Genomic DNA, 27,535 nt, shown 5'->3' on the forward strand with positions numbered 1-27,535 from the left:
TCTGTGCCCTGCAAGATCATGGAGCAGAACCTCCTGAAGGCTCTGCTAAGGCACGTGGAAAATGAGGAGGTGGTTGTTGGCAACCAGCATGGATTCACCAAGGGCAAATTGTGCCTGACAAATCTGTTGGCTTTCTATGATGGGGCTACAGTGTTGGTGGATAAGGGAAGAGGAACTGACATCATTTACCTGGACTTGTGAAAAGCACTGCATGATATCCTGGTCTCTAAGTTGAACAGGCATGGATGTGACAGTTGGACCACTTGGTGGATAAGGAACTGGCTGGCTGGTCTCACTCAAAGAGTACTGGTCAATGTCTCACTGTCCAAATGGAGACCAGTGACGAGTGGTGTTCCTCAGGAGTGGGTACTGGGACCGGGGCTGTTTAACATCTTTGTTGGCAATATGGACAGTGGGACTAAGTGCACCCTCAGCACGCTTGCTGATGACACCAAGCTGTGTGGTGCGGTCAACACGCTGGAAGGAAGGGAGGCAATCCAGAAGACCTTGACATGCTTGAGAGCCACCTCTCGTGGTTGGCCCATGCCAACCTCATGAAGTTCAACAAGGCCAAGTGCGAGGTCCTGCACCTGGGTCAGGGCAATCCCAAGCACAAATACAGGTTGGGTAAAGAATGGCTTGAGAGCAGCCCTGAGGAAAAAGACTTGGGGGTGTTGGTTGATGAGAAGCTCAATGTGAGATGGCAATTTGCACTTGCAGTCCAGAAAGCCAACTGTATCCTGGGCTACATTTAAAGAAGCATGGCCAGCAGGTCTAGGGAGGTGATTCTCCTCCTCTACTCTGCTCTCGTGAAACCCCCTCCTGTAGTACCGTGTCCAGTTCTGGAGCCCCCAACACAGAAAGGACGTGGAGTTCTTGGCGTGAGTCCAGAGGAGGGCCCCAGAGATGATCAGAGGACTGGAGCACCTCTCCTATGAAGACAGGCTGAAAAAGTTGGGGATTTTCAGCCTGGAGAGGGCTCCGGGGGGACCTTGATGCAGCTTTCCAGTACCTGAAGTGGGTCTACGAGAAAGCTGAGGAGGGACTTTTTATAAGGGCATGAAGCAATAGGACAAGGGGAAATGGTTTTAAACTGGAAGAGGGAAGATTTAGGTTAGATATTAGGAAGAAATTTTTGGTTGGAATTAGATGATCTTTAGGGTCCCTTCCAACCCAAACCATGCTACAGTTCTCTAATAATAAATTTTTTCAAGAGTAGATTTAGTTTCTAAAGGCTGATCTGAATCATTGACCGTTTACTGAATTATTATGTCTACACAATGGTGTAAAGTGGTTTAATTAACATTTTAAAAGTGAAGCCAAATTAATTTTCCTGAGTGTTTGTGTGGAGAAACCATTGGATTTGATAGTGAGTGGCATCTAGAATGCCTTGTAATTCAGGAATAGTTTTTAAAAGTGGAAGAAAAATATAGGGAGTACTTTATTTATTCTTGAAAATAGATTTATGATGCAGTACCATATTTCTCACTCTTCACAAAAGGGGTCACAGAAATCCAAATATCAATATAAAAATACTCTCGGTGACAAGCAATAATTAATTCTGTATCAAAATTAATCAATGAGCATAACTGCAGCAAGCATGGCACTTACTGGAGCTGGACCTGTGATATAAAATAGCCTGTATAATGTACAAGGGAAAAGCTCAAAGCAGTTATTTCAAACCCTGTTTTTCAAGAACTGCATGATAAATGCATTTGGCTTTTGAATCGAGCAGAGACACTGAGTCAGTAAAAACTCGCATACTGTCAAAGAATGAACTCAATTTAAATGTGCCTTATGTCCAGAAAAGTAGTTGGCTATTTCCAAATAGGTATTTTTTTGGTGATAAGCCTATGTTCAAGACCGTAGAAGCTAGCTGGCTTTCAAGCTGTCTAAAAGAATCCATAACAGTTTAGCAGCTTGAAAGGAAGTAAAGGGTTAAACGTCTGGCTCTTGAACTGAGCTTCACAAGAAAATAAGAATGCTAAGAATTTTGCAGTGCAGTAGCAAATGAAGTTGTGTTTTTCTGAAAGGGCGGTAAACTTATCAACCCATATACAAGGTTCAGTAAACAAAACTAAGAATTTACCATGTGTTAATCTCTTCATATACAGTTATTCCTGTGTATCTGGATGAGTATTGCTTAATCTGAAATGAAAATAAAGAAAGAAGTAATGGTTGGTATAAGATGGGGGGGGGGGGGGGGGGCAGAAACTTGAAGCATGGTGTGGGTAAAAAGCCGCAAATATTGATAGGGATTCAGTGGGGAAATGCCCATGAATTAGTTTAAGTTCTTGACAGCTTTCAGTTTTGTTAGTTTGTCTATTTAATAGTTCTGCTACCTTCAAAAGATTTCTGTCTTGCTCCAAAGTAACCAGAAGGCTGTTTTCCAGCAGCCTACCGTGGGTTTTAAGATATACACCCTTCCTTTTATAATTGTACTCCTATGACAGTAAGAGACAGCACTGCTCACAGGATATTCTCTTTAAAGAAGTAATTTCCTTTCCCATCTCTTCCTTCTTGTTGCCATCACATTTTTATGTCACATACACCGGGAGAACATACCGAGTTGCATTCTTTTCTGTTATAATAATGAAAGTAGATTTGATGTGAATTAAGGCCACTGTATAATCCTTGAAGAATATTGCAGGGCACTTTCCAGCATATGAAACCTGCATTAGGCAACATAGCCTTTCTCCTTATGGAGGGCAAGATGTTCCTCAGAACTGAGCAGTGTCCTTGGTTCTGCATACCAGTCTCCGGCAGTAACTATAAACATGGAGCTTTATCAGTCTTAGAAGCAGACACTGACCGAGAAAATTGCTGTTATTTTCAGCAAGTACAGCTACTTATGAGAGACTTAGCTGAAAGCAAAATTACAAGACAGAAAATTACCTTTATCCTGGCCCAAACCAGGACAGAGTTATAGGAGGGATAGTTTTATCATCTTCCCCAGGAATATATTATATAGCACAATGAGATTCCAAATAGCTGCATGGGAGAAACATTCTTAACCCGTCATATTGGAAAAAACAGCTTGATCTGCATTTATGTTTAGTACCTTCTAAACCTATATGATAATGTTATTTCTTTTGCATGACCCTAAGCAACATAAAATAAAATGGTTCTAAACCAAAGTATCAGTTGCCAGCAGGTCAAGGGAGGTGATTCTCCCCCTCTGCTCTGTTCTCATGAAACCCCACCTGGAGTACTGCATCCAGCTCTGGGGTCCACAGCACAAGAAAGCCACGGGCCTGTTGGAGCGGGTCCAGAGAAGGACCACAAAAATTGTCAGAGGATTGGAACACCCACATCTACTATGAAGAAAGAATGAAAGGACGAGACAGTCAGGATTGTTCGTCTTGGAAAAGGCTCTAGGGAGACGTTATTGCGCGTTTTCTATGAAGGGGGCTTATAAGAAAGATAGAGACTTTTTGTCAGTGCCTGTAGTGACAGGATGTGTCGTAATGGTTTTAAACTGATCTTTAAAAGATTTATTATCATAATAGTAAAAGTCAGTTGAGAAATGTAAATATTGGTGTTAACATTGTAATGTCTCAGAACTGATAATAGGGCGTTGTATCATACTTCTTTAATCATACTTTTTCTGCTGTCAACTCCATAATATGAGCTCTACTAGGGTTTAAGGTGATGGGTGAGAGTTCTCTCTTAGGGATGTAACATAGGAAATGGTGGCTTATGGACTTGTTTGTAGTTTCCTCTTGAGTAAATGCTACTGTTTCCATTATTTTTAACCAGAAGTTGTGAAGTTTTTTTATGTATCTTGACTTTTGGAGAAGCCATTTACAAAACACAGAAAAGCCTTAGGTGTTTTTTTGTTTTGTTCTGTTTTTCACACAAATAGACTTGAGCAATTCACAAAATTCTGTGTCTGCAAAGTTTTTGTGAATTATTCAATAATAATTCACATGTAAACACTGACATCCAAATTAATTTTTCAAAATCTAAGATACAGATGTATTTGCATGGCAATGATAGGGATAAAACCTATAGCTCGGCTCAAGTGCATCTACACCAATGCGTACAGCATAGGCAACAAACAGGAGGAGCTAGGGCCTAGAAGCCATTGTGTGGCAGGACAGCTATCATGTAGTCGCCATCACAGAAAAATGGTGGGATGACTCATGATTGGAATGCTGCAATGGATGGCTATAAGCTCTTCAGAAAGGATAGACTGGGAAGGAGAGGCAGTGGTATGGCTCTATATGTTAGGGGGTGTTTTGATAGCATAGAGCTTGATGAGGATAGTGATGATAAGGTTGAGTGTTTATGAGTAATATAAGGGGGAAGACGAATAATGTGGATATCCTGTTGGGTGTCTGTTATAGACCACCCAACCAGTATGAGGAGGCAGATGCATTCTAGAAGGTGCTGGCAGAGGTCTCACAATCCCTAGCCCTTGTTCCAGTGGGAAACTTCAGCCTACCAGACATCTGCTGGAAGTATAACATAGCAGAGAGGAGGAAGGCTAAGAAGCTCCTCGAGTTTATGTAAGACAGCTTCCTGACACAGCTGGTAAGTGAGCTTACCAGAGGAGGTGCCTTGCTGGATCTACTGTCCACAAATAGGGAAGGACTGGCGGGAGATGTAGTGGTCGGAGTCCATCTTGTGCTTAGCAACCATGAAATGGTGAAGTTCTTGATATGTAGTGAAGTAAAGAGCGGGGTTAGCAAAACCTTCACCATGGACATCCAGAGGGCAGACTTCAGCCTGTTTAGGAGACTGGTCGAGAGAGTGCCTTGGGAGAGAGTCCTGAAGGACAAAGGGGTCCAGGAAGGCTGGACATTGTTCAAGAAGGAGCACGTTGTCTGTCCCCAGGTGCCATAAGACAAAATGGCAGGGAATATGAGTGGCCTGGCTGAACAGGGAGCTTTTGTTGGGACTCAGGAAAAAAAGGAGAGTTACCTCCTTTAGAAGAAGGGGCAGGCATCTTGGGATGGGTACAGGGACCTAATTAGGTCATGTAGAGAAAAAATTAGGAAGGCAAAAGCCCAACTTTAGCTCAATCTGGCCACTGTCATAAGGGACAACAAAAACAGTTTCTACAAATACATTAACAATAAAGAGAGAGCCAGGGAGAATTTTCATCCTTTATTGGTCAAGGGGAGAAACCTTGCAACCAAGGATGAGGAAAAGGCTGAGATACTTAATGCCTTCATTGCCTCACTCTTTAATAGTCAGACCAGCCACCCCAAGGGTATTCAGCCTGAATATTCCCTGGGTATTCCTGAGCTGGAAGATAAAGATGGATGGAGAGCAGCACAACACCCCCCCACCCCCACCCCCCCCCCATAATCCAGGAGGAAGCAGTTAATGACCAGTGGTACCTGGACACTCACAAGTCTATGGGGCTGTATGGGATCCACCCGAGAGTACTGAGAGAGCTGGCAGAGGAGCTCACCAAGCCTCTCTTCATCATTTATCAACAGTCTTGGTTAACAGGGGATGTCCCAGATGACTGGAGGCTTGACAATGTGACTCCCACCTACAAGAAAGGCCGGAAGGAGGATTCAGGTAACTACAGGCCTGTCAGCCTGACCTTGGTGACTGGAAAAATTATGGAGAGGTTCCTACTGAGCGCACTCACGTGGCAAGTGTGGGACAGCCAGGGGATCAGGCCCAGCCAGCATGGGTTCAGGAAAGGCAGGTCCTGCTTGACCAACCTGGTCTCGTTCTACTCTAGAGGCCAGTTGTATGAGGTTTAACAAGGCCAAGTGTTGGGTCCTGAATCTCAGTCGCAAGAACCCCAGGCAACGCTACAGGCTTGGGGAGGAGTGGCTGGAAAGCTGCCTGGCAGAAAATAAGGTTTCTCTAATCAATTTCCAGAGTGTCGCTAAGCATCCTGCCTCATTATCTCCATCGCTAATTTTATCCCATAGGGCAGTACCTATGGCTTCCCAAGTAGGTAACTCAAAAACGGTACCCATCGAGGGGATCAAGTGTCTATCCCATGCCCATTTCAGTAATTCACGTAAGGTCCTGCCTTTGTATGATAAACCTCTCTTAGAGAGAATACATTGGAGGAGCTTAACTACTGCCTCTTCTTCTTTAGAAAGTGTAGACCCCATCTCCTCCCCAGCCGCTCACCTTTTTTCCCGGCGAGATTCTTCAATTCCAAGGTACCTCTTTCATTCCGTAGCCGGGCACCAGCTACAGAGACCGCCGGGGCAGCAGTCTCCTTTCGACTGGCTTCTCCGCTCCTGCCGCACCGTTCCTTCGGTCGGCTTTCTCACTACCCTCTTATCCCAGCTGTCTTCATCGCTCCCGGAAGCAACAGCGAGAGGGTCCCTGTTTCGGGCGCCAAATGTAGAAAATCCGCGGAGGCTTAAGGACGACACATAGTCACCAATATGATTAAAGTGAAGTCGTTTATTAACAATTCACACTCGCTTTATACAGAACCCTTGTTTATATAACGATATCTTGCAGGTGGCTATATCTTGGCAACAAATCCTGTTCTCACAGAATTTCTGCTGGCTACATCATTATCCTGTTATTCTTCTTTTCTGCTGCCAGCTCCCTTATCTTTTTCCCATAACTCATCTTTCAGTAACCTTGCAACTGGTCCTCAAGGCCCTTAGTTTACTCTAGCTAAAGCTAAATAGTCAGGATTGCTCACATGTCTGTTTTCTTCCAGACAGTTTCCCAACACCTGGCAGCGCTACAGGCTTGGGGAGGAGTGGCTGGAAAGCTGCCTGGCAGAAAATGACCTGGGGATGCTGATTGACACCCAGCTAAATATGAGCCAGCAGTGTGCTCAGGTTGCCAAAGTGGCCAACAACATCCTGGCCTGTATCAGAAATAGTGTGGCCAGTAGGAGAAGGGAAATGATCGTGGTCCTGTACTCGGCACTGGTGAGGCCACACGTCAGGTACTTTGTTCAGTTCTGGCCCCCTGCTACAAGAAAAACATTGAGTTGCTGGAGTGAGTCCAAAGAAGAGCAACCAAGCTGGTGAAGGGTCTGGAGAACAAGTCCTAAGAGGAGAGGCTGAGGGAACTGGGAATGTTAAGTTTGGAGAAGGGGAGGTTTAGACTAGGTATTAGGAAGAATTTCTTTACTGAGAGTAGTTAGGCGCTGGAACGGACTGCCCAGGGTGGTGGTAGAGTCACCATCCCAGGAGGTATTTAAAAACCGTGTAGATGAGGTACTTCAGGACATGCTTTAGTGGGATGGTGATTTGTTTAGTTTTGGGTGTTTTCTGGGTTGACGGTTGGATGCAGTGACCTTAGAGGTCTTTTCCAACAGTGACAATTCTATGATTCTGTGAAGCTGTGGGATGATGAACCAAGGTTAGTCCAACTGGGTGCTGATGAGGGCCCCCAACCTGTTAATTGCCCTTCAGTCAGTAAGCCAGCTTCATTTTGACCCAACTTTAATGCCTCTGTGCAAATGCATGTAGCAACATGGGTAATAAACAAGAGGAGTTAGAGAAGTGTACATGCCTGCGGGGCTGCCACAGAGACATGGTGGGATGGCTTCCATGACTGGAGTGTTGGAATGGAAGGATACAGGCTCTTTAGGAAGGACAGGCAGAGGAGATGAGGAAGGGGTGTCACCCTGTCTGTCAATGACTAGCTAAAGTGCATGGAGCTCCACCTGGGGATGGAGGAGAAGCTGACAGAGAGTTTATGGATCAGGATTAAAGGGAAGACAGGGGACATTATAGTGGGGATCTGCTACAGGCCACCCAACCAGGAAGAACGAGCGGATGAGGCCTTCTGTTGATGGACAGGAGTAGCCTCATGTTCACAAGCCCTAGTCCTCATGGGGGACTTCAACCAACCCAGTATCTGTTGGAGGGACAACACAGCAGGGTATAAGCAATCTGTTTCTAATCTGAGGTTTCTGCAATGCGTTGACTTTTAATTTCCTTCTCCACATAGTAGAGGAGCCAACGAGGATAGGTGCTATGCTGGACCTTGTTCTCACCAAGAAGGAGGGGCTGGTGGTGAATGTGAAGCTCAAGGGCATCCTTGGCTGCAGTGACCATAAAATGGTGTAGTTCAACATCCTTAGGTCAGCAAGGAGGGCGCACAGCAACCTTTTTACCCTGGAAGTCAGGAAAATAGACCTTGGCCTCTTCAAGGACCTGCTTTGGTAGGGTACGGTGGGATAGAGCCCTGGAGGGATGGAGGAAAGAGGGGCCCAAGAAAGCTGGTTAGTATTCAAGAATCGCCTCCTCCAAACTCAGGAGTACTGCATCTCAACAAAGGGGAAGTCAGGCCAAAACGCCAGGAGGCCTCTGTGTATGAGCAAGGAACTACTGGACAAACTTAGACATAAAAGGGAAGCCTATAGAGGGTGGAAGTAATGACCGGTAGCCTGGGAGGAATACAGAGAAATGGTCCAAGCAGCCAGGGATCAGGTTAGAAAAGCTTAAGCCCTGATAGAATTAAACCTGGTTGGGGACATCAGGGGCAAGAAAAGCTTCTATAGGTATGTCAGCGATAAAAGGAAGACTAGGGAAAATGTGGGCCCTCTCCTGAAGGAAACGGGAGACCTGGTCACGTGGGATATGGAAAAGGCTGAGGTACTCAATGACTTTTTTGACTCAGTCTTCACCAGCAAGGGCTCAAGGGACACAGCCCAAGTCACAAAAGGCAAAGGCATGGGAGAATGAAGAAACACTCACATTAGGGGCAGACCAGGTTTGAGACTAGCTAAGGAACCCGAAGGTGTACAAGTCCATGGGACCTGATGAGATGCTTCCCAGCGTCCTGAGGGAACCGATAGATGAATTTACTATGCCACTATCTATATTTGAGAAGTTGTGGTAGTCTGATGAAGTTCCCACTGACTGAAAAAGGGGAAACATCACCCCCATTTTCAAAAAGGGAAAAAAAGGAAGACCCGGGGAACTGCAGGCCAGTCATTCTCCCATCTGTGCCCTGCAAGATCATGGAGCAGAACCTCCTGAAGGCTCTGCTAAGGCACGTGGAAAATGAGGAGGTGGTTGTTGGCAATCAGCATGGTTGGGTCCTGAATTTTGGTCGCAAGAACCCATATGAATATGCTATTTCTTTTTTTTATATCAGAGTATGGATCAGTTTCACACGCAATAGGTAACATGGCAAGAATCTTTCAAGCTCTTATATAAACAAGACTATTTTTTTCAAATAGGAAATATGTGGTTTTATTTTTTCTTCTTCCTCCTTTCTAATGATGGGAGTTGTGTGAAGCCATTAAAGACAAGTCAACAGTGCTTTGCCATCCTTTAAATGAGCTCTGCTTGGCATCTTATTTGACAGAGCAGAAAGAAGGTATGTTTCTAGCAATGAAAAAATTGTGACTAATTTATAAAGAAGCTACCACTTTTCTATGCCAAACATGACATAAAACTTTAATCTCCCTCAAGGCACATTTCATATAGTTACTAATCACTATGCAATATATAATATGTCTATGGTTTCTCTGGATAAAATAATGTTGAGTTGCTATCTTTAAAAAGACTAAATTTTTTCTTCCATGACTGTTCAAGATAACAGCTTTTTATATGAACTTAATTTTTACGTTTTATTCAGTCCTGCCAGTTCTTTATTCTAGACAAATGCTTGCATAAAGGGATTAGGGAAAGCACCCAAAAGAAGTAGGTGATCAGATATTATGTAGTTTACATGCCTAGGATAACTCTGAAGCTGATTTTTAGAGCTTATTTTGAAGAAGTGAGCTAATTGTTTAGAAAGATGATCATCTTTGTTAGAAAGCACACAAATACAACCATTTATGTTTGATACAATTTTTTCAGAGCAAAATTCCCATTGAAATAATTAATTATTTTTAAAGGGACCCTCCCAATTGTGATATTTCTAGAAATATCAGTTTGAAATAACTGCTCTCTTTTCTTTGTCAGTCAGCAGAGGGCACTCTCTTTCTTTGAAAATAAAAGAAAATATGGCTTTAAAGTACAGAGAATAAGTGCTTCTCTTTGCAGTGCTCTTATTTGACTTATTTACCTTTTAAATTTCATAAACATAATTGATAAATACAAGATTATTTTAATGCAGTATTCATCTTCTAAAGTGAAACAGAGATATGATTGCATAATTTTTTTAAAAAAGAATCTTTTTTTTTTTTACCTCTACATCCTATATACATCTTACCCTCTTTTCTAGATATTACAGGTAGTGAAACTTCTGCAGTGCCTTTCTTTAGGCAATTCAATGGAGACTGCTGAATTTCTGAACTTCCTGAATCAATTAACTGTAACTCCTACTCCAATGAGAGCATACAGTTTTTTCAGTTCTAGCTATTTAAATCCATTAAGTCAAGCAAAGCTGTTATTCTTCTGATCCTTAAAAACACCTCTACTGCAAGATGCATTCAGACTTTGCACAGGAGTGAGGCTCAGGAGTTCTGTGCTTGTGTATGCTTCTTAAGTGAGAATTCACAGACTTTTTTTTTTTTTTAAATGCACTCACTATTTGAGTGTGTCCGTGTTTGCACAGTGTTATCTTCAATAATGCCAACTATATCACTACAGAAAAATAATAGTGCAGAAAAAATTGCCATTATGTACAATTCTAATATTGAACACCATTCTTCAGAACCAAGTGCTAGGACATGAAGCTTGTTATTTTTAAAAAGGGAAAAAAGGAAAACCCAGCTAACTACAGGCCAGTCAGTCTCACTTCTGTGCCTGGCAAGATCATGGAACAGATCCTCCTGAAGGCTCTACTAAGGCACATGGAAAATGTGGAGGTGGTTGGTGACAGCCAATATGGCTTCATTAACGGCAAATCATGCCTGACCATTTTGGTGGCCTACAATAATGCTACAGAGATGGTGGATAGTGGCAGAGCAACTAACGTCATTTACCTGGATTTGTGCAAGGCATTTGACACTGTCCCACACAACATTCTGGTCTCCAAACTGACAAGACATGGATTTCAAATATGGACCACTTGGTGGATAAGTAATTGGTTGGATGGCCATACCCAGAGAGTTGCATTCAATGATTCAGTGTCCAAGTGGAGGCAAGTGATGAGTGGTGTTCCTCAGGGGTCAGTATTGGGACCAGTGCTGTTTACCATCTTTGTTGGAGACATGGACAGTGTGATAGAGTGTATTCTCAGAAAGTTTGCTGATGACACCAAGCTGTGTGGTGTGGTTGACACCTTAGAGGGAAGGCAGGCCATCCAAAGGGACCTTGACAGGCTGGACATGTAAGCCCATGCCAACCTAATGAAATTTAAGATGGCCAAGTGCAAGGTCCTGTACCTGGGTTGGCACAACCCCAAGCACAAATACAGGTTGGGGCGGGGGCAGCGAATGGATAGAGAGACGCCCTGAGGAAAAGGTGGTAGTAGATGAGAAGCTCAACGTGAGCCTCCAGTGTACACTCACAGCCAATGGCATCCTGAGCTGCATGAAAAGAAGTGTGGCCTTCAGGGCAAGGGAGATGATTCTGCCCCTCTACTCTGCTCTTTTGAGACCGCATGTGGAATACTGCATACAGCTTTGGAGCCCCCAGCACAGGAAAGATATAGACCTGTTGCAGAGGGTCCAGATAAGGGACACAAAGATGATCAGAGAGCTGGAGCACCTCTGCTACAAAGACAGGCTGAGAGAGTTGGGGCTATTCAGCCTGGAGAAAGGAAGGCTCTGGGGAGACTTTATAGTGGCCTTCCAGTACATGAAGGGGGCCTACAGGAAAGCTGGGGTGGGGCTTTTCACCAGAGAGGGTAGTGACAAGACAAGGGGTAATGGCTTTAAACTGAAAGAGGTTAGATTTAGGTTAGATATTAGGAAAAAAATCTTCACCATGAGGGTAGTAAGATACTGGAATAGGTTGCCTAGGGAGGTCGTTGATGCCCCTTCGCTGGAGGTGTTTAAGGTCAGGTTGGATTGAGGACTTGTGCAACCTGGTCTAGTGAGAGATGTCCCTGCCCATGCAGGGAGGTTGGATCTTGATGATCTTTAAGGTCCCTTCCAACCCTAACCATTCTATGATTCCATGATATGATTCTATAAAGCTCACATGATGCATGTAAAATAGAAGGATGAGTTTTTAAAGAGCAAACATGCAAACAAAAAAAAACTGATTTATCTTACCTTTTTGTGAAGTCACTGTAGAGATGTAGAGTAATTGACAATTCAACTTATTACTAACCCCTAGTGGTTTCCAAGTCCTTTTTTTTTTTTTTTCCCTTGAACTAAGCAGGTGAAAGATGCACTTTGGCAAGGATTTGGAGGGGTGTTTTTGGTTGGTTTGTTTCCATCTTACATACTGTGGTCCAGTATCCCTTTTAGATACTTGTTTGCTAGTGACCAACTTGTCAAGCACATGCTATTGAACAATATGCATGATGAGGAAGTATAGTGGAATGAAAAAGGCTCCCCTGACTAGGGCTGGTATAATTCTTTACTTACAGTTGTTTAAAGCAGTTCCAAGTCTGCCCCAGGCTATACCAGCTGAATATAGAGACAGCACTTTGATTTTTCTAGCTCCAGCTCTGCCTTTGTATAGTCTATTATGCTCCATATAAGCTTGATACAGTAGTTTTAGTGACATTTATCTGGAGTTATCAACTGAAGTAACACTAAGAAGCAGTCATGCAGTGCTCATTTTTGTCATGTAATTTGGGTTATTTATGTTAGCTACAATAACTGTTGTAGGGGAAGAATTTCTTGTAAATTCTTTCTTATGTTGATTCAAACTTGAAATGTTTTAAAGTCTGTTTCTGTCACTGAAGATTTGTGTTAAATTTTAAATAGATTTTACCACTTGGGCTTTTCAGTTACTAATTGTGAGGACTTCATGAGACTTGTAAGATTGTTGCTAGTGACTATGTCCAAGAGAAAAATTTGATTTAGTTCTATGGTCAAATTGCTTAAATTAGAAATGTTAGAAGCCAAATAATGCAACTAATTTCAAACTCCTTCAGAACTTCAATAAGGATTTCTTCACCAAGACTTTCTGCTACTTCCTTGAAAATCTTAAGAATTTATCTGAACCAGAACATGAATCCCATAATTTTGACACCACTTCATCTGGTAAAAGGTTCTCTTTTGTCTGTCCTCTTGTCCTGTCAGTGGTCACCACTGAGGAGATTCTGGCTCTCTTTTTTTCATTCCCTTCTATCAGGTGTTTATACACATTAGTAAGTATTTCGCTGAGACTTCCCTTCTCCAGGCTGAACAATCCCAGTTGTCTCAGCCTCTTCCCATATGCAAGATGCTCCAGTCCCTTAATCATCTGTGGCCCTGTGCTGGACTCACTCCAGTAAGTCTATATCTTTCCTACACTGGGGCACCCAGAAATAGGCACAGTATTCTTCAATGCAGCATTACCAATGCTGAATAGAGAGGAAGGATCACTCCCCTCTACCTGCTGGCAACACTCTTCCTGATGCAGCCCAGGAGGCTGTTGGCCTTTGATGCAAGGGTGCATCGCTGGCTTTTGGTCATCTTGGTGTTCATCAGGACTCCCAAGGCCTTCTCTGCAGAGATACTTTCCAGTCAGTTGGCCCCTAGCATATAATGGTGCATGGGGTTATTCTTCCTCAGATGGAGGACAGCATTTCCCGTTGTTGAACTTCATGAAGTTCCTGCCTGCCCATTTCTCCAGCCTGTCAAGGTCTCTCTGAGTGACAGCACAGCTCTCTGGTGTATCTGTTGGAATATGTAGAATTATATGGTATTTTAGTTAGAGGGAATTATGGGACTATATAATTCTATCTCAGAGATACCATCTGTTATGGTTTAGGCCCAGTCAGTACCAAAGAACTATGCAGTCACTGGCTCATTCCTCCCCCCCTGTGGGATGGGGAGGAGAAAATACAACCAAAACTCCTGGGTAGAGACAATGACAGGGAGGGTTCACTCACCATTTATGGTTATGGGCAAAACAGACTCAACTTGGGGGAAAAAATAAAATTTAATTTATCACCAATCAAATCAGAGCAGAACAAGGAGAAAACAAAACCAGGTCTTAAATACCTTACCTCAACTCTTTCTGGGCCCAAATTACTTTGCTCACGATTTCTCTACCTCTTCCCCACTAGCAGGACAGGGAATGTGCTTTGCAGTTAGTTTTTCACACCTTGTTTCTGCTGCTCCTTCTACCTCAGGGAGAAGGACTCCTCACAGTCTTCCCCTGCTCCAACGTGGGGTCCCTCCCACGGGAGGGAGTCCTTCATGAACTCCTCCGGCATGAGTCCCTCCCACGAGGTCACGAGGTGCAGTCCTTCAGGAACAGAGTGCTCTAGCACAGGCTGCCCACAGTGTCACAGCCTGCTTTGGGAACGGTCACCTCCCCTGGTCACGGAGTCCTCCACGGCTGCAGGTCCACATCTGCTCCACCAGAGGGATAGCCTGCTATCTCGACACAGGCTGCAGGGGAATCCCTGCTCAGGCACCTCCTCGCCCCCTCCTTCCTCACTGACCTTGGCATCTGTGCTCAGGTATTGCTCTCACCTCCCCCTCTCCTCTGCCCTGCAGGTCTCTTCTCAAAGGAGCCACCCCTGAGGCCCCTCCCCAGCTACCAAAACCCTGCCACACAGACCCAACTCACCCTCTTTATTCACCTGAAGCCATAGTGTTCTAAAACACTTCTCTTTAGTTCACTATAGCCAAATGAAAAACTTTATTTGAGCAGTGAAGAACATTCAGAATCTCTATAATAAATTTGCAGATTGTCTTCAGCAATTACAGGGCAGGATATATAGAAAGTCATTCAGTATTTCTATGACTAGTAATGTAGGTAGATCAGGTTTTGTACTGTCAGTAACATAGAAATATTTATAGAATATTTTTTACCATTTCAAGTTGACAGCAATTGTCTTCTACGGGACTGAAACCAAGTTCATTATGTTATGTATATACCTGTACTGTTGACATTTTAGGATAATGGATATAGCAGTCACTAGAAAATAGCTTTGTCTTATGATTGAGAAAGACCTTTTTGTACTTTTTCATCAGTTTCTATTTACTAAAGGTTTTTCATAATGCTAAATGGCATTCCTTTTATTCTTGTAATTAATAATCTGATATGTAGTAAAGATATGCTAATAATTACTGTTATTTGGACACTGATAGGTTTATGCTTTCATCAGTGAAAACGTTTGAGCTGTGTGTTGTGATAATGTTATATAACTGCACTTCGTAGTGGCATTTATGACTTTTGTAAAGTGTTTTGAGATCTTTTGGTAAAAAATGCTATATTATATAATACAAAATCTAAATTTCAATATTTACTTGGTAGAGTTGTCTATTCAGGAAGATTTTTATCATACTGAATGTGAAGTTGTTGATTCTATTTTCAGAGTTTTTCTAATTACTCTACTTAGACTTACCAGAAAAAACAGAATAAGGATGCACATCCAAAATCTAGACTTCTTTTGAGAGAAAGAGATGACAGAGACATTAACAGTTGAAGTTATCTAAGATCATGGAAAGACTGATGCATTTAATTTCATTTGCCTGTTAGTCCTACTAGTAGAGAGTATATTGCTTATGGGTGCTTCAATTCTTTCTTCTTGTTTTGTTATGTAAATCTGTTTTTTGGGTTTTTTTTTTCTATGCAGGTTGATAGCCAACAGCTAATTTGTTTCAGTTAATGGAAATATTCTTATGGATATAGGCTATTGGGAGGAAAGAGGTGAATAGAGACAAAAGTGATAATTCAGGCCTTTAGAATTGGATATTAGATCAAAATAACATTAATGAGCATTTTCATAGAATCATAGAATGCTTTGGGGTTGGAGGGGACCTTAAAGATCATTTAGTTCCAACCCTTCTGCATGGGCAGGACACTTCCCACTAGACTAGGTTGCTCCAGTCTCTGCTTGAACAGTTCCAGGGATTGAGCTCCCACTGAGCTTCTCATCAACCAACACCCCCAAGTCCTTCTCCTCAGGGCTGCTCTCAATCCATTCTTTGCCCAACCTGTATTTGTGCTTGGAATTGCCCTGACCCAGGTGCAAGACCTTGCACTTGGCCTTATTGAATTTCATGAGATTGGCATGAACCCACCTCTCAAGCGTGTCAAGGTCCCCCTGGATGGCCTCCCTTCCCTCCAGAGTGTCAACCACACCACACAGCTGGTTTTAATCAGCAAACTTGCTGAGGGTGCACTCAATTCCACTGTCTATGTCTCCAACAAAGATGTTAAACAGCACTGGTCCCAGTACCCATCCCTGAGGAACGCTGCACATCACTGTTCTCCAGTGTTCTCCACAGTTCTTCCCTGTTTATGAACAGGGAAGGGCTAGTGGGAGATGTAAAGGTTGGTGGTCTTCTTGGACAAAGTGACCATGAGATAGTTGAGTTTTCAATTCCTAGTGAAGTAAGGAGGGAGGTCAATAGAACTTCCTCCCTGGACTTCCGGAGGGCAGACTTTGATAAGTTTAGAATATTGCTCGGTGATATCCCCTGGGATATAGTCCCCAAAGTCAAAGGAGTCCAGGAAGGCTGGACAATCCTCAAGAGGGAAATCCTTAAGGCACAGGAACAAACTGTACCTGTGCATCTGAAAATGACCAGCATGGTACAAGACCAGCCTGGCTAAACAAGGAGCTTTGGGCAGAACTCAAACCTGCTCTTCTACAGTGGACAGATATTCCTTCTCACAGTTCCTGCCTTTACCTTCTGTAACATGGAGGGTGTGGCCAGAGCCCTTGCTGGTGAAGACTGAGTCAAAAAAGTCATTGAGTTCCTCAGGCTTCTCATGTGACCAGGTCTCCTGTTTCCTTCAGGAGAGAGCCCACATTTTCCCTAGTCTTCCTTTTATCACTGACATACCTATAGAAGCTTTTCTTGTTACCCTAGATGTCCCTGGCCAGGTTTAATTCTATCAGGGCTTTAGCTTTTCTAACCTGATCCCTGGCTGCTTGGACCATTTCTCTGTATTCCTCCCAGGCTACCTGTCCTTGCTTCCACCCCTTTATAGGCTTCTTTTTTATATCTGAGTTGGTCCAGGAGCTCCTTGTTCATCCATGCAGGCCTCCTGGCATTTTTGTCTGCCTTCCTCTTTGTTGGGACACATTGCTCCTGGTCTTGGAGGAAGTGATCCTTGAATATTTTTCAGCTTTCTTGAACTCCTGTCCCCTCCAGGGTTTAATCCCATGGTACTCTACCAAGCAGATCCCTAATGAGGCCAAAATATGTTTTCCTGAAGTCCAGGGTAACAAGCTTGCTTTCCACCCTCTTTATCTGCCCTAATGACCCTCATTTCCACCATTTTGTGGTCACTGCAGCCAAGGCTGCCCTTAAGCTTCATGTCGCCCTTGTTAGTGAAACCAAAGTCATTGAATCATAGAATCATGGCTAGGGTTGGAAGGGACCTTAAAGACCATCTAGTTCCAACCCCCCTGCATGGGCAGAGACACCTCCTACTAGACCAGGTTGCTCAAAATCCCATCCAATCCCTCCTTGAACACTCACCGGAATGGGAAATCCCAACATCTCTGGGCAACCTGTTCCAATGTCTCACCACCCTCATAGTGAAGAATTTCTTTCTCATATGTAATCTAAATCTAAATCTATCCTCTTCCAATTTAAAGCCATTCTCCCTCATCCTGCCACTACATGTCTTTATAAAAATTCCCTCTCCAGCTTTTTTATAGGCCCTCTTCAGGTATTGGAAGGCCTTCTCTAGGCTGAACAACCCAACTCTTTCATCCTGTCAGTTCTAGCATAGAACTTTTTCTCATTGGTTCCTCCTCCACTTGGAGAAGATAATTGTCATCAGTGCATTCCAGGTACCTCCTAGATTGTTGGTGCCTTGCTGTGTTGTTTCTCCAACAGATATTGGGCTGGTTGAAATCCCTCATGAAGATCAGGTCCTGTGAACATCTGTCTATAGAGGGCCTCATCCTCTAGGTCTCCCTGGTCAGGCGGCCTGTAGCAGGCCCCTACTATAATATTACCTGCCCTGTGTTACCTTTAATCCTGACCCATAAGTTCTCAGTCAGTTCCTCATCCATCTTTAGATGGAGCTCCATTGACTCCAGCTGGTCATTCACGGAGAGGGCAATGCCCCTTCTCCCTTGTCTGTCCTTCCTAAAGAGCTTGTACTCATCCATTCCCACACTCCAGTTCTAGTAGTCATCCCAGCACGTCTCAGTGATGCCAATGACATCTGTTATGATTCAAGCGGTTATTTTATATTTTGATTGCGAGGAAAAATCAGCCACTACTCATAGACATCACACACATTTACAAAATTAACAGGCTTTATGATTTAAGCAAATTACCAAGATTTATTTCAGGGAAAGGAGACAATAACACTACCTTTAAAGGAAAAAACAAGTTTGCAAGAGGAGATATTTTACATAAATTAGTCACTCTGTGGAGAGAGTTGTTAAGAGAAGAAAAGAAAAAACATGGGAGCAATTAAGCTTTATCATCGTCTGCAGCCCGAGGCTTCCTGGCGGTGAGTTGCTGAAGAATCTCTGGTCTCTGGCTGTGGGGGGCGTAGGACCCGCCGTTCCTGTTTGGCTGCTGATCTCATTTTCTTTTTTTTTCTCTGGTGCTGTCCCAGCCGTAGCCGAAGTGGCGAGAGAGGAGAGGGGGGGGGAGAGAGTGAGTTTTCTCCCTTTTTCTTTGAGTTTTTATACAGCAAAAAGGGTCCTGTCTTTCCATTAGTCACTGTCAGAAGCATGCCATTTTGGGGGGACCTCCCCTTGATTTATAGGGATTCTTTAGTTCTTGTTATCTTGCTAAGTTTATTACCTTGTCTTTGACAGCATACCAGGAGACCTGATTAGCATTCTTATCTTTAGGTGCCTGACAGGCATGATACAAAACTGACCAGGCTTAGTTAACTAATACCTTTAAAAAAGTAAGCTAAGTTTGGGGAGCAAAGTCTGTTACTTAAGAATAGCTTTGATATACTTTAAAACAGTAGAAAAAATGCTGGATTCGATAGACAATTTCATATTTTCAAAGAGTCCACATAAACGTTGTAGCCCTGAAGGCATGTACCTGTCTGTAACTCTTCCTGCTTATTTAAGACATTTAAGTTGGACCCCCATTGAAGCTGTCTTACTGGCTGGAATTCCATTCTCCTTTATTTCAGGTGTTCTCCTGCTGGCCTGTGATCCTTCTCCAGGCCAAGGTCATCTCTTACTGACATTTGCTTCAAAGCTGTGGCAGTGGGATGGACTGAGGATTCCTTCCCTGACAACTCTAGTTTAAAACCCTCTTTTACTAGATTGTCAAGCCTATTGCTAAAGATTCTCTCTCCTTTCTCAGAGAGATGAACCCCATCAGCCCCTAGGGGACCAGGTTTCAAACGCAAGTCCCATGGTCTAGGAAGCCAAAGCCCTGGCTGTGGCACTACTCCTTTAACCATTTATTGATTTTCCAAATTTGATTAGCCCTTTTAAAGTCTCTTCCCTTTAACCGAGAGGATCAATGAAAAGACTGTGCTCCCAAGTCCTTCACTGCTGCTCCCAGGGCTCTAATCCTTCTTGATGGTCTTCAGATTGCTCCTGGCTATATCACTGGTACCCACTTGAAACAGCAGGAGTGGATAATAGTGGGATGTACAAGGTTTGGTAATCTTTCAGTGACATCCTTTATATTAGCCCCTTGTAAGCAGATCTCTCTAAAGAATGGGTTTGGTCAAAACATTTTGATAAATTTATGTTTCGTTTATTTGTTAGGCAACAGCTTAATTGATAGTCAGGCATCCTAAAGTGTATAAATAGGTGCATTGTGGCTGTGTGGCTGGGCTTTAGTAGGGAGGGACTGGCTATGTGGTAGCTCCTGTGAGAAGCTGCTAAAAGCTTCCCCATCTCCAAACTCTGGACCCACCTCTGGCCAAGGCCAAGCCCATCAGTGATGGTAGTAGTGCCTCTGTGATTAACATATTTAAGAAGTGGAAAATGAAACTGCAGGGGAGAGAGATATGGGATGGGAGAGAAACACCCACGCACATATCCCAGTTCGTGAAGGTGGGGGAGGAGGTGTGCTGGAGCAGAGCTTCTGCAGCCCATGGTGAGATGGCGTGGTCCATGCTGGAGCACACGTGGACCTGCAGCCCATGCAGGACCCCACACCAGGGGAGGTGGCTGCAGCCAAAGAAGGACATGAGTGTGGGAAGCCTGCGCTGGAGCAGTCTGCACCTTGCAGGAGGGACTCATGCTGGACGAGTTCATGAAGGACTCTCTCCTCTGGGAGGGAGCCCACGTTGGAGCAGGGGAAGAGTGTGAGGAGTCCTTCTCCCTGAGGAGGAAGGAGTGACAGAAAATAACTTGTGACAAACTGACCATAACCCCCACATTCCTAGTCCCCCTGCACCACTGAGGGGAAGAAGTATAAAATAATGTTTATTTTAAAAGAGCTGAATTAGATTTCTGATGGATACAACTCATTGGCATATGTCAGAGTTTACTCCAGAAGTTTTGCCACATGGTGCAAAGTCATATTAGTTGTAGGGCAGACCATAAAGAACTGGTAAATAAACCAATTTAAAATCTTGGACTATTTTGTAGTACTTATATGTTTAAATTAATAATTACCTTTTATGATTATATGTACTGCTCTTATAGAATACTATAGAGCATCTGTTAGAAAATGTCTAGGGGATGGTTAGATAAATATTTCAGTTATGATGAATTTCTGATGAAATATTAAAAGCAATTTTTTACTATTGAGTCAGTCTTTTACCTCTGTTAGGATTTTGATATCAGCTGGTCATAATTTCAGAGCTCAAGAACAGTAAAAAAAATCTGAATATATTGTTGTATCAGTTTGTCACAAGTAGAGAGAAAATACTTTTTTTGAAGAGCATAAAGCCAATTGAACACATAACTGAGCTTGATAAAGAAATATAAAATATTTTGGAAAAAAAATCTTTATCAAAAGAGTATTGACTTGTACTTAGTACAATATTATTTGTTTGTTATTTTGTTGTGAAACAGTAGAGACCCTTCATGCTTTGCCCAGTTTTGGGATGGGTGGACATAATGTTCCAAAATAAAATATACTTTGGACTTGGGTTCTTATAATAGAGAGTGTATGTTCTCCATATATTGAAGACAAACATTTTTCACATTGAAGTTGGAGTTCTTGATTTTCATGTCAGTAAACAATAGTTGCATGTATATTTTTTTTTTTTTTTAAGTAGGGAGTAGTAACATTCTACTGGACTGTCTAGACAGGAGGGTGATGGGTTGGATTAGTGTGGCAGGGTTTTGGTAGCTGGGGAGGGGCCTCGGGTGGCTCCTGTGAGAAGCTGCTGGAAGCTCCCCCGGCTCTAAAATCCGGACACGCCTCTGATCAAGGCCGAGCCTATCAGCAGCGGTGGATGTGCCTCTGCGATTAACATACTCAAGAAGGGGAAATGAAACTGCTATAAGACCTGCAGGCAGAGGAGTTGGGGAGGTGAGAGTAACATCCGAAAAGAGGTGCCAAGGTCAGTGAGCGGGGAAGGAGGCGTCTAAGCAGGGATTCCCCTGCAGCCTGTGTCGAGATAGCAGGCTATCCCTCTGCAACCCATGGTGGAGCAGATGTGGACCTGCAGCCGTGGAGGACTTCGTGACCAGGGGAGGTGACCGTTCCCAAAGCAGGCTGTGACTCTGTGGGCAGCCCGCGCTGGAGCACTCTGTTCCCGAAGGACTGCACCTCGTGGGAGGGACTCATGTCGGAGGAGTCCTTCTCCCTGAGGTAGAAGGAGCAGCAGAAACAAGGTGTGACAAACTAACTGCAAAGCACATTCCCTGTCCCACTGGTGGGGAAGAGGTAGAGAAATCGTGAGCAAAGTAACTTGGGATGGAGAAAAAGGGATGGGTGAGGTAAGGTATTTAAGATCTGGTTTTGTTTTCTCTTTGTTCTGCTCTGATTTGATTGGTGATAAATTAAATATTATTTTTTCCCCCAAGTTGAGTCTGTTTTACCCATAACCATAATTGGTGAGCGAACCCTCCCTGTCCTTGTATCTACCCAGGAGCTTTTCGTTGGATTTTCTTCTCCCCCTCCCACAGTGATGGGTGAGCGAATGGCCACATGATTCTTTGATGTTGGCTGAGCTTTAACCACTGTAGTGTGTAAATAGGATAAATTACTTAAAAAAGAATAAACCCATACCTTTCTGCATGCGTTTACCTAAGTTAAAATGCAAAGGTTTGTGTCCTTGCTTAAATGTGTCTAGTCTGAAATACAGACTACATTTGAGAATAGAATATCTTGGGTTTTTTGCTTGACTAAGTTTTCATCTTTTATTTTTCTCTATTAGTGTATATACATATAAATTAATGTCTTGAAAAGACACATTTCCTCCCTCCTCCCTATTCTTTCTGCTCCCTCCCATCAGTCTTACTCTGCCAAGTTGGTTAACTGATTATAATTTAAAAAGCAGGTATAGTGTATGCCCTAAAATTGTACATGAAAAATTAAAGCATTTTTTAAAAATTAGCTGAGAAAATATGAATTTTAATGTGAATGTGTTATCCTTTTCAGCTAAATAATACTGGATTAGGATAAGTTTATTCTGAAATAAGGGCCCTTGTACACTTTCATGAATTCGCCTTCTCTCCTATTATCCCTATTACTATTTTTCTTAATTTGAACACACCTTATCAACATTGTTTCATAACCTCACATTGGTCAGATGGCTAATCTTAAAAATTATACCTGTTAATCACATTCACTGTATATGAACTATTTGTAAACACAGAAAACAAAGTAAATTTTATTGTTTTATTTGTTTCAAATTAGGCTCATGCACAGTTAGTTCGAGAAGCTGATGTAGAGAAGGTGTCGACTTTTGAGAACCCCTATGTAGATGCAATTAGAAGTTTATGGAAGGACCCTGGAATCCAGGAATGTTATGATAGACGTCGAGAATATCAGTTATCGGATTCAACTAAATAGTAAGTATATAATGGTTACAAACAACTGTATTTTATTTTCTTTCAAATGAAGTAATTCTTACTTTTTATCTTTTCATAATTGTGTGTATGTACAGGGGTTTTTGTGTGTCCATGTACAAGTATCTGTGTGAGTATTCGTATTCAGCACAAACCTACTGTTTAACTTGAATGTAAAGGCTACTCTAAGGTAGTGTATCTAGTTCAGTATTATGTGTGTGTGTTTTTTAACAAAACATAAGCCTGTGAATATTTGAAATATTACATTAAATTCATGACTAGGGAAGTGCAATCAAGGGTAGACCTCCATGCAATTCATAAAAAAATTATAATGCCCTAGAACATCTATTTTCCCATTTTTTTCCCTTTCCCTTTTCTCTTTTGCAGTCCTGGTGATGAGGTAAATAGTACCAAGCAAGTGTTCTTATGTTTTGTTCAACTGCCTTTCTTTACTACAAAAAAGACCTAATTTTGAAATAATATGGCTGCCAAGAAGGTAAACACATAAGTGAAAACAGACTTCAATTTATAAAGGGTGGCAAAAAAGCATTTAAAGTTTTGTTATAGATCAACAACAATAAAAATGCATATGTGACTAAACTTGGTCTTGAACGGTACGCATGCACTCTTGCGGCAGGATTCTGGTAAAATGACAATGTGAAATTTAACATTGAACCCTGAGGACTGTCTAAATGTTGGCTCCAAGAAATTCAGTTGCTCTGAGTAATATACTATATAGCTCTGATAAATTTTTTTTCATCTGTTAAAAAAAAGGTTTATGTTAGAAGAGGATGACCTTTTGGTGTTGCACACTAGAAAAATATTTAGCATACTTGGTATTGGCTTCCATGACCTCCACTGCAACTTTTAGGTTAGCTATTAAAATTAATCTGATTATATCATTCCAGCCTTCATGTCAGATTGGCATGAAAGGAAGCCTCTCATTGAGGAAAGAACAGAAGAAACTGAAAGGGACCATGAAGGTCTCATTAAAGTTAATGGAACTTGTCCATACACAGTCTGAAGGCCTTTCTTTGCATGTCCTTTATATATGATTTATACAGAGTCAAGGCAAATTTAAAAATATCTTGCTGATGTAATTTAGGCAGCTATTTAGTAATATAGTACATGAATTTAGATCTGCTCAGATTTGCTCTGATGCTCCGTTTTTACCGTACCACATTCTGCTTCTGCTTTATCAGCCACACATACAGGGTTCCTGTTGTCCTATGCAATCTGCTGTCTGGTAGACCTGGTTACCTTCCCAATTCATCACTTATTATTTGGAAATGCATATTTTGGTGCACAGTGGTGCAAAGCGCAGTAAAAACTCTCTTGTATTGCATGGATTCTCAGTGTCCCCAAATATACAATATTGTGATTTATTTCTCAGCGGTTAGAAAGCTAAAAATCATAGGAAATCACATATAATCTTTAGGGTACATAAGTGGTAAAAGATAATTTTGTAAACAAATAAAGTTGACTATACTTTCTGATTGTTTTCATTTTGAAATGAGTAGCAAACATAAGAACTTGAAACAGAGCTTTTCTTATACTTTGAATTTCTTATATTTGTAGGTCCTAACTTTGATTCCACGATAGATATAATACTGATTTCAAACTGAAATAAATGTATATATTTTAATGGTTGCCTTACGGGAATACAATAAAATTAAGTCTCCAAAGTAGTAAATAAGCATCTGATACTACTTCAGATCAGATTGTACTGAATATCTTAGTTTTGACCTAGTTCTAATGATATCATCAACATAGTAAATCTTTGGGTAGTAGTAAAATAGTATATCTCATTAAGGGGCTATAGAAACAAAACTTTCATACATTTTCTTCCAAAAGTTAAATGCACTAGTTGATTCTTTTTAGCACACAATATATGTAACTAACAATATAATTTATTGCAGATTTGTAGATTTTAATTATAATAGATTATAGTTAATTTTGGGGAGTTCTGAAAATTTTAAAAGAAAAATTACAAATACAACAAATACATTCCACACGTTTAGATACAAAACATCTAAACAGAATTTGTTAGCTTTAAGTCCCTGTGTCACGAAGTGGCAAAACAATGCTTGAAATTTACTTCTGTGATTCTCGAAGCACTTAAAAGGAAGTAAGCATCCAGTGCTCGCTGACTTGGTGAGACTTGAGTAATTTCATCTGACTTGATATATAAAACAAAACCAATAATAATTTCTTGTCCAGCAGATCTCGTATATGTTTTGAAGCATATGTGTCAATCTCATGCTTCTTCTTCCTTCATCCCTTGCATGAGTCTCCTTTAGTCTCAGATTTTTTTTCCCCCAGCTTTTTTACAGTAGCAGTATTTTGATCTATTCCTTGTGTTGCTTTTCCCCCTCACAGTTGGTACACATTGTCTTTCAAAATCTTTCTCTGTATTTTGTTTGTGGTTTTTTTTTTTTAATTCTGTTGCTAGCTTCTAATATATCCTGTAAGTTTCTATACTTTCATCTTCTGTTGTCTGTTGACCTGCTTTGTCATTCTGATCAACACTTTTGAAGTTTTATATCCACTGCTAGTACACTGGAAGAATACATCAAATACATGCGTATTTACCAGAAGAGATAAGAGGAGTGTCTAAGAAAGTAAGTTTCCTGAAAGATGGAAGGTGATTTGAATATCATGGTAGCTCAGCAAATACATTGCATTCTCTCCCCTTACCATTGGGTGCACCAATTGTTGGATGTTCATATTGTTTTTTTAAGCAATTTATAGACTTGTATCTTCATTAAAATCAAGAGCACATCATATAAATAGACATCATTCATTTCCCATATACCTTACTGGGCAACTTAAGCACTTATTTGCCACTAAACCACTTCCCTTTATGGCTTCAAACATACCATTCACAGTGAGACAGATGTTATTCAACACCACAGTGTGGATAGCCTGAAATAATAGCTGTGAGAGACAAGATCTTCCTCTCTACATATAATCTACAGACCTTAAGCCAAATAGAAACAAATTACCAGTCAACAGTCTGATTATATATAATGTTTTTTCCAAGTCTAAAGGGAAAAGAGGCAACAGTCTTGCCAAGAAAAAACAGTTGTTAGATGTAACATTTCACATTTGTATTACAACTTGCAGAATTTAGGCTATAACTAGAGTTTGTGGAGACTCATTACCATAGGAAGCATTTAGAATGTAACCAGAAAACTTCCCATAACCTTGCTAAAAAACTTCACCTTCGCTAGCCCCATTAGATAGAAGAACTATGTCATTGTGTACATCTAACCAAGGGTTCTCTGGTTGTTACACATATACTGAGAATATTTTAGCTTCTCTTCCTTGATTTTGTTTAATAACATTACAGATAATTAAATATGATTTTCCCCCAAGTTCCTACCCCACTTTATCTGTGCCAGTCAGTGTTCAGTGCATTGGCTTTAGTCATACATACTGAGAGTCCTTCAGGCTTTTGTTTCTGTATTTTCCATATTTTCCATCAACTTTAAAAGAAAGTCAAATAAAACTAAATTGTTATTGTATGATAATGCAGTCTGTGTATATCTGTGATAGCATGATCTGAGTTAGCTAGGCAGTTAATGCATAAATGCAGAGATTCCAATACTTTCCTTTGTAATAAGAAGTGAGGCAGAGCTCCAGGGAACAACTCCCAGGACATCTTCAAGTTATCACTGATAGTTAGTAAAGAATTAAAGAGGTTAATCCTGATTATGTCTTTCCACGACAAACTTCATGTCTTATCTTTTGAAAAAATATTGTATTAACTGTAGTGTTTTGGTCAGCTAATAATTTTTTTATTGTAGTATTCTACCAGAGTCTGAAGTAGATTCTACCGAACAATTCATTTCTTCATACTTGCCCTTTCAAAGTAACATTTTGCTTCCATGTTCCACTTCAGAAGTAGATGCATTTCAGTGGAGTTGATCGTGTGCTAAATAAAATGTGATTAGGCACCCACAAGGACAAATATCAGTATATGCACTTAAGTTATTAATACAACACTCTTTTCTGTTAGTTGTTATTGCTTCTGGTGATCTGAACATAAATTCTTCTGTTTCATAAAACTATAGGAAATTCTTTGGGTATTCCATGTCTGTGTAATTTAGTTGCAGGTCTCTATAAAAAGAAGAGACTTACTATGCTGCTAACATCACTGGGATAGTAAATTATGAATAACTATCTGTAAAAGCAGTTATCTGTCTAATGTGATGTCATGGTTTTAGCCAATAACCGGGTGACAGATGCTCTCTGTTATTCCCGCACTACCCTCCTAGGAGAAGATAAAAAGGGGAATAAAGGAGAGAGACTTTAAGGTTGGAAAAAAATTAGAATAGGTTTAATGAAGTACTACTAATAATAATTATTATGGTGAATTACAAATATATATACAAATATATAAATATGGAACCCATGCTCAGTTGGTAATTACTTTCCAATCAGAAAAGTCCCAAATTTGACTCAGCAGCAGATGGGGGTGCCTGAGTCCAGGGTCCCAGTGACAGTCCACAAAAGCCTTGGAGCAACAGAGCCGGTCCTACTCAGGGAAGCAGGGGAATGCAATCTGTCTTGATAAATAATGTTCTTCTCCAGTGAGAAAACAAAATGCAGGAACACAAGCGGCAGGAGAGATGACAAGACAAACAAACCCCAATCCAGCCAACACATCAGCCAGAGAGGCCAGGAGGGCTCTCTT

The 27,535-nt window shown here is 41.6% G+C and overlaps 1 protein-coding gene across 1 annotated transcript in view; it reads left to right on the plus strand.

Annotated features, from left to right (window-relative positions):
• The window catches only part of LOC139789224 (guanine nucleotide-binding protein G(q) subunit alpha-like), a 138,909-nt gene that overhangs the window by 57,481 nt on the left and 53,893 nt on the right, over positions 1-27,535 (plus strand). Inside the window, exon 3 of the mRNA XM_071729729.1 lies at positions 22,685-22,839. Coding sequence (XP_071585830.1) covers positions 22,685-22,839 — 155 coding nt within the window. The remainder of the gene's footprint in view (positions 1-22,684; positions 22,840-27,535) is intronic.

This window comes from Heliangelus exortis, chromosome W (genome assembly GCF_036169615.1).
Source record: "Heliangelus exortis chromosome W, bHelExo1.hap1, whole genome shotgun sequence".
Lineage (NCBI taxonomy): Eukaryota > Metazoa > Chordata > Aves > Apodiformes > Trochilidae > Heliangelus > Heliangelus exortis.